At 41.0% G+C, this 16,444-nt stretch overlaps 1 protein-coding gene across 15 annotated transcripts; it reads right to left on the bottom strand.

Moving 5' to 3' along the window:
• Positions 1–4,276: 4,276 nt before the first annotated feature.
• On the bottom strand, positions 4,277–14,040 carry LOC131233064 (uncharacterized). 15 transcript variants are annotated; one of them, XM_058229645.1, is made up of 14 exons: positions 13,874–14,040; positions 11,722–11,831; positions 11,532–11,638; positions 11,349–11,436; positions 8,936–9,029; positions 8,272–8,847; positions 8,089–8,172; positions 7,942–7,990; positions 7,763–7,844; positions 7,515–7,595; positions 7,261–7,320; positions 7,122–7,174; positions 6,485–6,593; positions 4,277–4,547 (listed from the first exon to the last, which is right to left on the bottom strand). In XM_058229645.1, exons 1-13 carry the CDS (start codon positions 14,004–14,006, stop codon positions 6,527–6,529), a joined length of 1,584 nt encoding a protein of 527 aa, XP_058085628.1. In that variant the 5' UTR covers positions 14,007–14,040; the 3' UTR covers positions 4,277–4,547; positions 6,485–6,526. The 15 variants fall into 15 exon arrangements, 9 of the variants coding, with proteins under 9 accessions (XP_058085628.1, XP_058085623.1, XP_058085624.1 ...); XM_058229640.1 differs by having other exon boundaries at positions 8,089–8,847; XM_058229641.1 differs by having other exon boundaries at positions 4,277–4,535; positions 8,089–8,847.
• Between the last annotated feature and the right edge of the window lie 2,404 nt (positions 14,041–16,444).

Here is a 16,444-nt window from a genome sequence, read left to right as displayed (position 1 = left end):
CAAACACTTCTCATTGCAAATTGACAGCTGTACTGTTGTTCAGTCAGAAGCGTATGGCACGTGTATGGAGTGATACGTGTAAAAAAGACCACCTCGTGGAGGTGGCACACGTGTAACACACCGTAGCTATGTGTCAGATGGGACCCACCGAGTAGACCATTTGAAGGTAGGGATGTTTGATGAGTGACACTAGGGTCGGTGGGTGATGTAAGAGAGCAGCGGAGGGTGGTTGGGTTGGTGGTACTTGTGTGGCCAAACGAGACCGGTGGTTGAACAACGTGCAGTTGAGCAGAGCGTCCTTTTGGTGGGCACGCCTGATGCACGGCTAGGATGTCCTGAATACGACTGCACGTCGCTGGAAAGAAGAGAGAGAGAGAGAGAATGGAATGTGCGTGTTTCAAATGGGTCCCACCAATGCGGATGCTCTTGACGAAAAATCAGGTCCGTACATTGGCAATTTAAGGACGCGGATTGCGTCCTACCCCCGCTCGTCTCCAGCTGGAAACGGGCAGGAGCTTTGAATGGCCACCATGATGCATGGGTCTTATCCACACCGTTTATCTAATTTTTTTCTTATCAATTTAGTGTAAAAGCCCAAAAATGATGCAGATAAAAGCTCAAGTGGACCACACCACAGGAAGCAGCGGTGATAATGATTCTTACCGTTGAAATTTTTCTAAAGCCTACCGTGACGTTTGTTTTACTCATTCATAAAGTTACATGGACCGGGATGAAGAGAAAACACAAATATCATCTCCATCCAAAACTTCCTGGCGGTAAGAGTTTAATCCTCGTTGTGCAGGCTATATGTGTCTTGGATCTACCTCAATTTTGAACTTATATGTAAAAATGATACGGAAAAAAAATGGATGGACGGTGTGGATAAGATCCATACATCACGGTGGCCACTCAAAGCTCTGCCCGTTCCCAGCTGGAGACCGTCAGGGGCAGGACGCAATCTGCGTTCCAGTTAATGAACCAACCTGACTGGCGCCTCACCTTTTAAGATGGACCGTGGATTGGGTACTACCCCCGTCTGGCCCGAGCTCGGCACAGGAAGGGCCCACCGTGATGTATTGGTTTTATCTACACCATCCATCCATTTTTTCCTTATCATTCTAGGGTATAATCCCAAAAATGAGGGAGATCCAAGACTCAAGGGGACCACAAGATAAGAATCAGTGGTGATGATGATGCTACCGTTGAAAACTCCCTAGGGCGGGCCACCGTGATGTTTTGTCTGCCATCTAAGCGGGTCATAAGGTCACAAGGATATGGATGAAGGGAAAACTCAAATATCAGCTTAATAAAACAAAAAACCTATGCGCCTCCAAAGAAGTTTTTAATGGTAAGCGTTCAATCCCCACCATGTAGTCCACTTGAGCCATGGATCTATCTCATTTTTTGGGATTATATCTTTTAAAAAAAAATAATAATAATAATAGATGGACGGTGTGGATAAACCCATACATCATGTTGAGCCCCTCGTAGACCCTGTGCCAAGCTCGGGACCTACACAATCCACGTTGTAGATCACAAACACGCGTGCCACGCGCGCAACGGGTGGGCTACGTGTGGATGGCGGCTCTCTTATACAGGCAAGCTGGCTCTGCAAGTCACATCAGTTCGACGGTCGATTGCTTCTATGCATGTGTGGGCCCCGTCCAGTGTTTTGGCCAGCGAAAACTTTGTCGCAGGTCCAAGGGACCCACCTGATCCACGGTCCTAATTTTCTACACATTGCCATGTGCGGCTGAGATGAAGGTAATTAGGACGAGAGAGCAATGTCTCAACCCGTTGGTCGTTTGATGTAAACTGAGAACGCTATCCCACTCAGAGGAAAAGCTCTTGCGACGTGACATCCGTACAGAAACCATGCACGTGCACCTTTACATAGAAGTGTTGGCACTCGTTTGTTTTTTATCAGATGCATTGTATACGGGCATGCTGAATTAATAGGGGATCCATATCGATCAACTTTTAAGTTAAGCCACAAAATATGCATATACTTCCAATGTGGGGGTATATGACAGTATATACTTCCAATATGAAGGTATATGACGTAATTAAATTTGAGGATATTAGCAGCCCATTCAACCATGCTGGACTCGGTACCGAGTCAGGTCGAGTTCGGGTCACGCTTACTTCAAAATCGGATGGGATCGGGTCAGGCATGCTGGACACTCTCTATCTTCCTACTATTATTTTTAATAACTAGGCTGGGTCTGGACTTAGGTCCTAAAAATATGTACTGGAACTGGACATCATCGGGCCTGGACCATTCCTACCCTATCATTCAAGCCTTATCCTAACCAGCTAGGGTTCGTTACGCGAATCTTGTTAGGCTATTCGACTCCATCAAAAGCCCCGACCCCCCTGCAGAACACGCGCTAGTCTGGCATGAGTTTGGAATGTTATATAACGGCTCTTGTTACGCTATTCAACCCTGACAGAGGCCATAACACATGTCTTGGCGTGAGTTTGGAATGTTATATTTTCAGGATTCATGATGAAAAGTCAGGGGCTGCCAGTTTACGACCCTCCTCTCATATCTGACTTTGGTACTGGCAATCAGAGCACAGAACTCCCACGGGGAAACAGTTCTTTGAGGCCCACTGTAATGTATGTGTCTTATCCATGCCGTTCATCCGTTTTTATCAGCTCATTTTAGGGCAGCTTAAAATTGGACCATATCAACAGATCAAGTGGACCACACCACAGGAAATAGTGGGGATAGCAATATCCACCATTGTAACCTTTTTATGGCCCACGGTGATGCTTATTTGTTATCCAACCTTTTCATAACGTCACACATACATGGATGAAGGGAAAATACAAATATCAGATTGATCCAAAGCTTCCGTGGCCCCAAAGAACTTTTCAATGATAGGTGTTCAATTCACACTGTTTCCCGTGGTGTGGTCCACTTAAGCTTTGGATATGCTTTAACTTTAGTCTTACAACCTAAAATGAGACGAAAAAAAAGGATGGATGGAATGGATAAAACATATACATCACAGTGGGCCCCACAGAGTTATCTACACATGGCATTTTTCATCCGTCGCCACCTAGGATCCATAGTGTGTCGGCAGTAGCCTATATTGTATATTTTCCACAAAATGGACGGTTCTGATCATCAGACTTCATAAGGTCACAACATTTTTTCTTCCTTTTGGCCTCGGTGAGATGTCGCTTTGTGATTGGTTAAATTGAGGTGGGCCACCGGCGTGATAGCAACTGTTTTAATTTCACATGGGTGGCTTCAATTATGCATTGCTAATCATGGGGCGTATTTACGGCGTCCCAGTGTATCATTTGTCCTTTCTAGCGTTCTGTCTTTGTCCATCTCACTTGTGTGCTGGCGCTCTTGCAACAAACAAAATGAATATGGGTCCATTTGGTCTGGCCCTACTCCTTTGCATAGCTCCCATAGTCTGAATCATACTTCATTTTCTATGAGCTGGAGGCTAGAATGATATGCCTTCTTCACTATTTCATCAGAGTTAATAGGTCATTCAGCGTACCACTGGCATACATGTACATCAATCTAGACCGCTCATCGGCCCAATTGTGGTTAAAGTGTGGCTCTCTTGACCACATCCAACACTAGGGGTAGCACTAGGTCAGGTCGGCCTGTGGGTCAACAGGCCTAGCCTGCTTCGGAGCTTCAGCTCAGGTGATGCAAAGTGGGTAGCAGGTCCAGTTCAGGCTAAAAAACAAGAAGAAGAGGCCCACTCAACTAAACAGAACTTTTCAAAGCTTGACTAAAACTGTATCTTAAGGAAGAGATCCTGGCTATAACTTAGGACAATTTTCGACCCTCCAAAGTGCTCATGTTAATAGCCAAAAAAAAAAAAAAAAGGCCCAAGAACTGGCCACACAAGTATCACAAAAGTTGAGAAAAGAATGCGTTTCTCTCCTTGCAACAGCTAAAAGATGCTATATAAATTCATACTAAGGGTTGTTTACGAGTTTTAGTAGGATTAGACACTTATCGTTTTTGGTAAATTCATACTAATTTTGGAAGGCATCCTATTTTGATTCAAATTAGGAATATAAGGCCTCTTTTACTCAAATAAGCACATCAAATACGCGTGTTCATCAATAATATCACTTTTAGTTCTCATTTTTCAGAGATTTCTCTCATTGTGGATTCTAGGGCTATTCTTGAGAAGAAGACGGTGATCACTTCTCTTTTATCTGCACCCGCTATATATGTTACCCAGGCAAGGCCTTGACATTTAAGCTTGAAAAAGTGTATGATGATAGGCTATCATGATATTTAAGTCCTGTAAAATTGGTCAAATGACCGTATACTGCTTTCAATGTTTGTATTTACAGCCAAGGTTAATAGGAAACACATGAATTCTGAAAGTTGTTTTTGTTCAAGGTGATCAAAGGGAGATGCATCATTACAGTAGTCATCACGAACACTTTGTACAGAAGCTTATCATTACCTGCTCCTTTATGCCTCTGCATCCTGCTTGCAAGGAAACTAAAATTTCTGTTGCTCTTCATTTCCAACGTTTGCCACCCTACAAAAGAACCTTTGGCAAACCCAGTTTCACATGAGTTCCTTTTATGGGTACACACGCAAACAAGAAACAGCAATTGAAGGAATATGACATCCCAGTGAATGCAGATTCGGCAACAGGCTGGAAAATTAATTCAGCAGTAAATATATTGAAGCAAGCATTGTACGTATCAAAGAAATCACAAGGAAAGGCCTCTAATGAGGATCGAGCACCGGAAATAGCTAATAATTGTCCATATGCATAAAGGGAAGGGACCGTGCACATGCGAATTGATTTCCTTTCAAGGGGTCAGTATTTTCCTCTCTGATAGATGAAATATCATTTGCCTCTTATTTTCCATTGTATTCACCAAATAGAATCTATAATGCAACATTTCTGCACTAAAAATAGTTTAGATGATACTATATTATTTATCCACTAAAAAGTAGTTTAGATATCTCAACCGTCCAAATGCAGTGGGTGGTAGTCTAAAATGTATTTCAAAATGGAATTTTGAGAGTTCCTTTTTGAATCACATGTTGGGAGGCTCGATCATACCATACTTACACAAGGAAGATGTGTCCACTGATTCCTGGAGCACACTTTGTGCACACAATGCTTTCTTCTTTAATAGCCAATATATTTTAGGCTTTAGAAACTTAATTCTGTATGATACATGATTCATTCCATGTGTAACTATGGGTGCCGTCCATGGTACATTTTAAATTAACTAAGGAGTTTTTGAGTTACGATAGATATGGATTTCAAGTCCAGGAAGGAGATCGCTTATCCGACTGCCAACTTGGGTATACTCTAGTTTTTTGAAATATTTGAAGTATCAAAAGGATTCGATCTTTGTCTTGATGAGTCAATTCCATCCACCCACGCACCCACACAAAATAGCACAGGGATTAAATGGTTGTTTGGAACACAAATTGGCATCTTGAGACTCTAGCAGCACAGTTTGTTGGAGTTTTCCAAGACGGGTGGAACTGTACCTTTCTGTCCCTTTAATGGCATCTGGCAACTGAAACCTGTCCAAGCTCCTCACATTTTAATAGTGCAGCTAAGGAGCTCATGAATTGCTTTGGAAGGTCATTCATGACCAGGTATGGTCCACATAGGAAATCCAGATGAAAGGCTTGTCTGTTGTTGCATTGACTATGGGCACTTTTTGTTGTAAGACTACGAACACTTTGGTTGTGATTTATGATGGTTATTCTTATCATTCTAACATGGTTACCATTCTTCTAAGATTTTAAAGAACATTATTGTGAGGAATTTTCAAGGGCCAACGATACTTTCCACATAAAAGTACACAACACAGTGGTTAAGTAAAAACTCACATCAGTAATCTTTACCTTTGATTGGATATTGCCTGCTGTCAAATCAGGGTAATCTTTTGGAATCACCACATTACACAGATTGGCAGGGGTGTGTCGAGGTGGCATAGTTTTTGTGGGCCCCACCATAATGCATGTACTATATCCACACCGTCAATCCCTCTTGAGTGATCATTTAATGGAATGGGACAAAAAAAGAGGCAGGTCCAAAGAATAAATGGACCACACCATAGCTAGCATAGGGATTGAATGCCCGCCATTGAAACCTTCTTGGGGTCCATAGAAGTGTTGGATCAAGCTCAGTTTTGGGGACACCCTAAAATGATTTTGCAAAATAGATGGATGGTGTGGATATAACACATATTGACGGAATTACATCCATGTGTATCTAATCGGCAAATTACTTTACATGTCAAAAGTGACCATGCGATACTAGTATTGCATATGCTCATTACTTTTTCTTTTTTTTTTTTTCCTACGGACTACTGTAGTAATGATAAACGGACTACTGTAGTAATGATAATCATTACTTTTTTTACCACACATTACAGCATTACCACTGGAATCATTAATCCAAATACGCCCTAAAGAAAGGAATGCAATAATCGAAGTAAATCTGGCTTTTACCTGTGGAGCTTTATCCAGCCCCTGCTAACCAGTGAGCAATGACTATTTCAAAACTGTGTCGTCTTCACAAAACAATGCTTGTAAGGCCCTCGCCAGTTTCTCATCATCACTGACAATGTATTATATATAAATGGGTCATTAATCACAACCAAAGAGTAATAACAGTACCTTCTCTAACAAAAGAACTGCAGACTGTTGAAAGACATGGCTTGTAAGTTAAAGATTAAAGAGCCCATCTTTAAAATGAATAAAGATTAAACAGGTATGGGACGGAAGTACAAGCATCATATAGCATAGATCTCCTCCCTAGAAGCGTACAGAAGGCACTCTAGCATTTCTGGAAGATCAGAAGCTGCCATAGCTTACCAAGATCGTTCAACTTTTACAAAGAAGGAATCTAAGTAAAACTAACTACTGAAATAAGGTCATCCTCATCATCATCTAAGCCTTACACCAATGAAATAAGTAATGTAAAGAATATCATCTGCCCTGAAAACTAAACAAATGATCATCATAATTATGTCCCATCAATTAAAATACAAATCCAGGAGATACTTTGTATTCTCAATATTTCTACAAACATCTAAATGAAACATATCACAATTGAAACAAAAGAGAAACGGTAAAGATGATAGACCTATAAGTTGCTTCCATTGATGTTGCATTGTGAATGCTAGCATGATAGTCCTCCTGAACATGAGAGACATTGCATTAGTTTCATATAAACACATTTGATACGAAAAGATAAATGCAATCCCAGGATTTGAGTCGTTTACTTGGCCTTTTGCCATAAATTCCTTGAAGTTATCAGTCATAAACATTGAATTGCCATTGACCTGAAAAGTATGCAGTATTAAAGTTGAAAGATCAAACTAAAAGAGAGAATCTCAGTACAAAAAATAAAATAAAATGTTCATTTCATGAGGAACTCCTGCAACAAAAATAAGAAGCATGAGAAAAAATTCCAAGTAAATCCAGTAGATTTTCAAGTGAAAGAGGAAGACAGAAGCATAGCTATTCATAGTTTTACCTCATTTAACTTTTCCCACACCAGACCAGGCTGATTTGCATAACCTTCGTCAGTAATTAAAATGTAGAGTTCACCATTGAACTGCAAAACAGGGTAGGAAACAGTTTAATTTCCTGCAACATGATGCTAACTGTAAATGGGAACAGTAAAATTTTTGCAGTTGGTTTCTTAAAAGTGTCATATAGTATCTTTGATTCCTAAATGAATAGAAGAATCAATTGAAATAGTATGGTAGGGCTATAACTGACCTTAAACATAGTACTGAAGTGATTGTTACGGAAAACAACACAAAGTTCGCGTTCATTCAGACCTCCTTTTAGGCACGACAGGCTGAAAAAACAGGATCCTTGTAAAGTAACGCAGTTCCAAATGGAGGCTCATGATTGGAAGAAAAAGGGGTGTTACAAGCCAAAAATGGTGTGCATACCCATATGTGGTCAACTGGCTATTTCTCAAAAAGTTTTGAAGCAGCTCCTCTGAAAGCAGTGGAAAAAGAGTTTTTCCAATAGCTTAAACACAATGCAAAGGATACACTGGAAAGCCCAACCATATAGAGATGTTTTATTTTTATTACCTTCTTTGGTTCTGTTAGTAAGCAGCCCATCAAAATTTTCTTGCTCAACAAGAGCCATTTCACTTTGGTGCATGGGATCTCGATCTGGTTTCAGAATCAGTTGATCTCCTTCTAAAAAATTCACATGGTCTTTGGAAGTGTAGCATTTAGAAGAATCATCTTTGTCAGAGAGAGGTAAAGGACCTGCAAGGAGAAGATTGTTTTCATCTGAACTTGTAGATGGACTACATGTGTGAGATAGCATATCCAATGGCAAGGGTCTCTTAAGTTCCTCTTTCAAAGAATCACATGCATCAAAGCCAGCTCTGTCCATTGCGCCAGTTCTTGTTTTCTCAATGAAACCAACAGAGTTGGAACAATCTCCAGATTCATCACAGTTTGACTGATCAGGGTAACTTCCACTGGAAATCTTGGAAAGTGGAGTATCAGGCCCCCTAACAATGATTTCTGTAGATAATACATCGTTGTTACATTTACCGGATGCATTGCAGTCTTGTGAACCATTAAATTCTGGCTCAAGGGATCCTTGATACTCATCATCACTGTGCCCCTGCAAGGAATCTTCAAGAACTCCAGATATCAAAATTTCAGTGTCATCAAATGACTCATCAAATCCATAATCTAGAGAATCATATAATGGAGCATGAGGATGTTTATAGTAATCTCTTGACAATTCCAGCACTCTATTGAGTTCCTCTTCTTCTTCTGTGTCTCCTCTTTTTGTGACTGAAATTGGAGTATCATCAAACAATTTAGCTCCTGAAAAGCAAAGAGAATAAACTCCTAAAGTTACAGTTTCTGTCAAAGCAAAATCAAGGGAATCTTCTTCAAGACCACCCTTACCAACCTTCCTCAGCTGCATTCCCTGTTTCAAGGGAAACAAGATGCTCCACAAGAGTATTATAGCACTTTGATCCAATCGCAGCTAAAAGATCAGAATCCTGATTTGCATCAATATCAAATTTCCCAGTGAGCTTAACGAGAAGTGATTAATATGCCAAACCACAGAGAAGGAAAGTACATCCACTCAGGGTAACCAAAGGTCATGCTGAACAGTTATTGGAACTAGATATGCTGCATCAGCCACATTTTCAAGGATGTGACTTTATACAATCTAGCTCCAATTGCTGCCAATGTACTAGTAATCGACCTTGGCATGTGAACAAAACAGACCACTACTTAAAAAAGTGCCCTTGTGGTTGTGAGTTTGTTGTGAAATTCTCTTTTTTGTTATATTCTGTTCATATTTGACCCTTCAGAGCTCAGGTCAAATAAGAAGAGACTGTAACAAAAACAGAATAAAAGAAAGAAAACAAATACAATTGTGTATGAGTGCTTATCATAGCCTCCATTGAAGTGTGAACAACAAGAGGAACAAGATAAAGCAAGCCCCCACTTGATCTGGGAAACCAGGCTGAGCCATGCTGAAACCAGGATGGGCCAGGTTTTCCTGACCCAGTTACCCAATGAATGACCTGGTCTGGTCCACTCAGGTGAATCCCAGGTTGGCCAGCCTGGTATTCAAACAATCAGTCAGCATCAATGTTTGCTTATCTGCATCTTCTACCCAGCAATTTTGACTTCTGACCCACTAACCCTAAGGTTAGTCAAACGCAATCAGATAATCAATGACAGCCAGAATAAAATGACTAGAAACGAACCGTTGTTCATGATTTGTTTAGTTTGACATCTCATCTAAATCAGTTAAAGATAATTACATGTACATTGCTACCTGCTGAGGATACTGATAATCCCAACTGTCAACCATTATGCGTTGTAAGTAGAGAATTTCTAACAGCTATGTAATTTATACAACTGGAGGAATTGGTCTTAGGAGACATGATGACACTACTCTTCGGTGTTAGTTCCTCTGGTTCAATTAGAGTGTTGATGGAGGCTCTGATCCTTACTGAATTACCTAGCAGAGAACAGAATTGAGCAAGAGTATCTTGGTGAATGCAGTCAGGACTGGCCTTGATGGTAGAGATTGGGTTTGGTTGACATCCTTTCGTCAACGTGAACAATTTTAATCGTAAGATGAGTAACCAGGGAAAGTATAGGGACGAGGTCAGTAATGATGTGATTCTCTTGCACCTTAGTGAGGAAGGAGTTTAATGGCTTTGAGGGATAGAATCTGAGAAGATGCTGGATGGAGAATATTTGGAGCTGGGTTCATGACTCAATGGTGGTGGAATGATGGAAACTATAGCAGCGCGTGAAGTGAAGAGGCAACACAAATTCAAGTGAGGGAGCGGGAAAATGCTTCTTTCAAAATGTAAACAAGCACAAATTGGTGGGAAGCGGGAGCAAGATTATGAAGCAGGAGCAGCAGCTAGTTAGAAGGATCCAGCAACTAGGATGGAAACCTTCCAGCAAGAGTTTTATAAAACATAATTTCAATGCTAGCTCCAATGTAGTCGCAAGTCTGTGAGGGGTAACATAGCTCTCCTTTCTAGATTCATTGGGAATTATTAATATTTGAGTAAAGCGGAAAAATAAGCATAGCTTAAAGGGATGAAACTTGGCCATTCGCACTCTTCTGGGCCCCCAGGGATGGAAGCAAATCCGTTTGACACCATTAGAAGGGTATGACTGTGTAAAGGCACAAAAGGTATTTCCCGCACATTCATGGATAGTCTTAACTCAGATGCTGACAGGTCAAGCTAAGGTTCCTCAAGGTTGGCTGTGTTTGTTCGAGAAGATTGTTGCACAATGTATATTTACTTCTCTCCTTTCAATAAATTTATTCATTTTCTTTAAAAACAAAAGTTCATGGCAAGTACAAACCATTTTGAAAAAAATAAAAAACAAAGAAAGAAAGAAAAAGAATATGCTACGAGCTACATGCATGAACAAGGTATTCAATAACAATAACTGTGGCCGTAATGGTCAGCCTTATGGCAGTTAGGACACGGGCTGTTATGACCATTACAGCCATTATGGCCCTGCAACAATAAAGGGAAAAAAAAAATCAGAAGAAGAAAATTATCTCAGCCCCGTATTGGTCGTTGTGGCCGTTATAGAGCCATTGTGGGCCTCTTTTTTTTCCTTTTCAGATTTACATAACTGTTGTTGAATACCATGTTGATGAAGGATCCAAATGTCAGACAAGTTGAGATAGGAAAACAATTTTTATTTCCAAGTGAGAGAGACAGAGAGGATAAAGACAGTCAGTCCTCAGCTTAGTTGAGGATCTGTGAGCTGATAAGTAAAGATAAATTTCAGAGAAACATTACAGTTTACAGTTATCAAAACCATACCTGGGGGTCCACAATCCACCCGTGGTACAGTTTAATGCCCGCAAGATCAAATATGGCATGCTCCGTCGTGAGCTCAAAATCATCAATTCTTCAGTTATATAATAAAAATTGTACAGTCAGAACATACTGAAAGGTACCTATACAATCACTGAGGCAAGCTATAAATGAGAATTCGACACTTACTTCCTGAACTTAGGGTTTACATCAATCCCTGTTGCAAAGTTAGGGAGCAGATTAAGCATGTCCATAATGTTCTGTTTCTCGTTTCCAACATTACTGGCACTCTTATTCTGCACGAGAAAGGTAATATCAAGAAACATTTCAATCAATACAAAATCCAAATAGAAGACGATCATCATTTTCTCAAGGAAACCTGGAATGAATCAAGTAATCTGTCGGCAATGCATTCAATCAAAATTTCCTCTGAGATTTCAGACATGTCTGAATCTAGACGCAGTTGTTTCCTCAGCAAAAGGATATTACCTGCATTATACAATAAAATCATCTTCCACTTCCAAATAGCAATAACAATAATCAAGAGATAAAAAAAGAATAAAAATGAAAACCTGCATTCCATCAAGAACCACAAAGAAAAAAGAAGGAAACTGATAGCAAGTGGCAATAACATCTATCATCCATTGGCAATGAGAGAGGACCACCGGACTGAAAAGATCGAACCACAAGAAATTGCAACATGTATTTAGAGAGAACACAAGAAGAAAAGGAATAATTCAGCGTGAGACTTTGCACAAAATTACAATGTGAACTCAAGAGACCTTTGGACTGGATAATGGGCCTGCCATTGATTATCACATACTTAAGGAAGAAAATCACCCTGATCAGATGATCATAGCCACCCGATAGTGAGTCTACATAATGGATGGTTATACTGATCATCTGAAAAAGGTAGCCATTGGTCCCAGAAATCAATCCCCCACCCCCACTGAAGCAAGCTAGAGTGCTGACATTTTGAAGCAGGTGGGGTGTCCCACATTTTTTCAGCTGGCTCCGGTGCCTCCTGAAGAAGCTGGCCTCAGAGCCCATCACTAGCCCCATCTAGGGACTGCGGGCTAGCATTTAACATATTCAAGATGGCAAAGAAGCAAGGGAGAAGGTTGCTTCTTTTCTATATGTTTCAGACCACACACATCCAGAACTCCATGTCCATGCCTAGACTGCATTGTTCATAAATAATTTACAAACAGGCACATTTGATTTCAGTAGCAATAATCTCTGTCATTGAAAGATAACCATGGGATTAAGAAGATCAAAATCCAAATACTAAGAAGATAGACACATTGCTAAATTGTTTAGCAAGAAGCGTTCATCAGAAAATAAATTGATAATCTCCATCATCCATTGACCTTGAGAGACGCCCATTGGATTGATAAGACCCAAATCCAAGGAAAGAAAGATACAAAGAAAGCTGCATATTCCATAAAGACGTGAGTGCCACCATGTACTGAAGCCCATAATCACCCTGATCAGATGATCAGCCATCCATTCAAGAGCCTGCAAACTTGAAGGTTGGACCAATCATCTGATTGGTGTGATACATGACCCTACCCTCCCCTATCTAAGCATCTTTCTCCATCAAAGGTGGGCTCCCCTGTATTCTGCCAAGGACTCTGCACCATAATTCAATATGTAGCTTTAGCCAGGAACCAGGCTGCTCTCAAGCAGGCCTGGGTCCAGTCCATGAGCCAAGAGCCAGAGACCAGGCCTAGAATCTAAGGAAATGAGCTTGGGCTGATCTAATTGGGCCTAGTTATTGGGCATTTACAAGTTGCGGCCCAATTACGTCTGTCCTAAAACTGAGTCGTGGGCCTATCGGCAGGCACTTATGCTCAGCACAAACCCAGGGCAAAGAAAGCTAGCTGGACTGGGACGGGCCTAAGGGGCTGGGCCCGTCCGGCACGGCCCAGATGCCACCTCTGTAAAATAGTCATTAAATCAGTTACAGTAAAAATGATCTCAGTCATCCATCGGCGTTAAAAGACAACCGATCGGATTGAAATGAGATTGAAATACAGCTGTAATCATTAAGAAGAAATAAACAAAAAAGGAAAAAAAAAAAAAGGGAAGACAACAAGATCAAGATCCAAATACAAACAATGATAGACAAAACTAAAACAGCAATGCTTCTAAAGAAGCTATTAGCAGGTGAAACATCGATCATAGACAACAGTAATCTCCACCATTCATCAGTGTTCAAAGGCAATAGTCGGATTGAAAAGATCGAACAAGAACGAAAATCTAACAATTCAAATAAAGAAAACAGAGAGAATTTTGCAATGCAAGTAAAGAATCCATAAATCGGTGTAATTAACAGTTATAGTCAGCATCGAGAAAGAGCTGTCGGATTGAAAAGATGAAAACGAGAAAATAGATTGAAAAAAGATGAATTGTTCGTAAAGAAACCATAAACAGTCAACAGATTAGTGAAAGACGACCGTCGGATAAAAAAGATCGGAAGAGAGAGAGAGAGAGAGAGAGAGAGAGAGAGAGAGAGAGAGAGAGATCACCGAGAGCTATGAGAGGGCAAGGGCCATTGGCATTCTGGAGGATGATGGGAACGACACTGTCGAAGAACTGAACGACCTTGATCTTGTAAACGCCTTTCCCCTCCCTTTTCTTCCTTCCTTCGTCCGTATCCATTGTCTCTCCTGAGAGAGAGAGAGAGAGAATCGCAGATAGAGAGAGGGAAAAGGGAAGATTCCAAGACGAAGGAATGAGCAGCTCTTCGCGCGCGCATATACATAGGTACGAAAAGATAGAGAAACTTTGATACTCTGGAGGAGTGTGGATATTGATAATCGGGCACTACAAAAGTGTATACTTATCATACAACTAATATATTTGGACTATCCAAAACTTTTTTCCATTTTTGGATAAATTTAGACTAATTCAATTTAAAGAATTTCCGATTGGTGGATACTAATGGACGGTTAACAATGAAATTTATTGATCAGAGGTTGGGATCGTTAAATCAAACTATTTTTGAGATGATGATCTACCTAGAGCGTGTCCCGAAATTTGGACGGCTCAAAGTAGAATCTCTGAGTGCCTGCGCATCACCATCACACTCTGCAGGAGCAGCAAATGACTCCTGTATACAAAATGGGACAAGGGTCCTCGGCTTTTGCACAGTTTACTGGGGTTTTAACTCCGGGTACGGATTCACTCAGGTCAGGACTTGACCGAGTTCGGTCAGGTCGTAACCATAGGGCCCACCTTGATGTATTATTTGTATATCCACGCCGTCCATCCGTTTTTTAAGCTTATTTTAGGAGGTGATACCAAAACTGAAGCAAATCCAAATATCAATTGGACCACACCAAATGAAACAGTAGTGATTGACCATTAAAAACTTGTTGTAAGCCAAAAAAGTTTTGGATCAAGCTGATATTTATATTATCTCTCCAACCAGACCTCTTTGACCTTATCAACAGGTTGGATTGCACATAAAAATTAAGGTGGGCCGTAGGAAGTTTTTAATGGTAACTGTTCAATCACCACTGATTCTTATAGTGTGGTCTACCTGATGTTTTGGGCCCACATCGTAAAAAGAGCTGGAAAAACGGATGGAAGGCGTGGATATACAGCACATACATCAAGGTGGGACCCACGGTCACGACCTTACTGAATTTACGCCCTCTAGTTCATGCGAGTGTGGGGCTCACGTTTCAGTAATCCAAACCGTTCATCTATCGCAGGACACCAGCAGCTGTTTTGACTCATAGCAAAAGTATACATTCAGCTAAAGAAAAGGACCAAGATCGGTTATTAGGAACTTCCAATCCGGAAAATCTTTGGAACATTCAATCCACGGTGGGTAGTACGCAATACATCAACGGTCTTGATTACCAAGCAAACGGCACCACTTGTTAGAAATGAAACCTGAGTTTACCGTGCAGAGCCTGCGATCGAGTATCCTACCATTCCGTTGGCCTGCAGGTATGATCTTGTTCGGACATGATCAGATGAGAAATATCTCAGCCTTTTTAGAGATTTAACGGATATGCCATTTTGTCCGCACGTTCTTCATACATGGTTTCTAACGACTGGACGGTGAAAGTTTACCACACTTTTGTGCGTTAACTTAGACGGCCCAGATCATGGGTCTACTTTTTAATTTAAATCACATTAAGCAGATGACCATTAATATGATGTTATGATCATTCAGTCAATCTAGTTGTAAGGCATGACCCATACAAAATATTCAGAACGACGGTTTGAACGGTTGGGATGAGGTATATGCGTCCTTGTGAACAATGGCAAGCACTGCAATAGACTCTCCTACAGTATCAACTCAATTATGTGATTGATGGCCTAGATTTTGGGGTGCGTAGTCTCCGCTTGTAAATCCAACCGTCTAAAAATGTGGGACCATCACGAAAGGAACATGGATAGAATTTCACGTATGCATATGGACCTGAAGTTGTGGATAATATATATCCATGAATCACGTTTCTTTTTTTCCCATTGAACTATGAAGGTAGGACGGCAAGTTGGCGAGGCATGAGCTAATCACAGGCCCACCACAATCTGTTTAAAATGGGGGCCTGATCATGTCCGGAGCCCTAATTGCAGGACTACGACTGTAGGTTCTACATGCTTTGTGTAGTTCTTGGCCTTGTGGCAATGCAGCACAAGTGCACGAGCAAAATCAACTCATCACATGGCCATGCCACGTAGAAATAGATGATCGATGATTTATAAGGCAGACCTCCATCCACATTCCGCTTACAATTCGATCAGCACACGGGCTGCCAAATGGATGGGTTGGATCACATGCAGCACACACTGAGGGCTGCCTGAGGGACGGGTTGGATTACATGCATCTAGAGCCGTTCACGAGTTGGAACTACCCGACTCGCTCAAAATTGGATTCGGACCTCGTCAAGTTGGATTTTGGAGCTCAAAAAATTTTCGAGCGGAGTTCGAGCTTGCCCGAGCTCAACTCAACTCAAATCAACTCGGTTATTTTGATATTGATGCCGTTTGCGAGTGCTTTATGAAATGACTCAGTGAAGTACTGTTTCGGATACATACATTCTCTGCAGGGTGCATAGATTCTCCGCAAGATCGGCTGA

The sequence above is a fragment of the Magnolia sinica genome, chromosome 18 (genome assembly GCF_029962835.1).
Source record: "Magnolia sinica isolate HGM2019 chromosome 18, MsV1, whole genome shotgun sequence".
NCBI lineage: Eukaryota > Viridiplantae > Streptophyta > Magnoliopsida > Magnoliales > Magnoliaceae > Magnolia > Magnolia sinica.
This window is presented reverse-complemented; position numbering and strand designations above follow the sequence as displayed.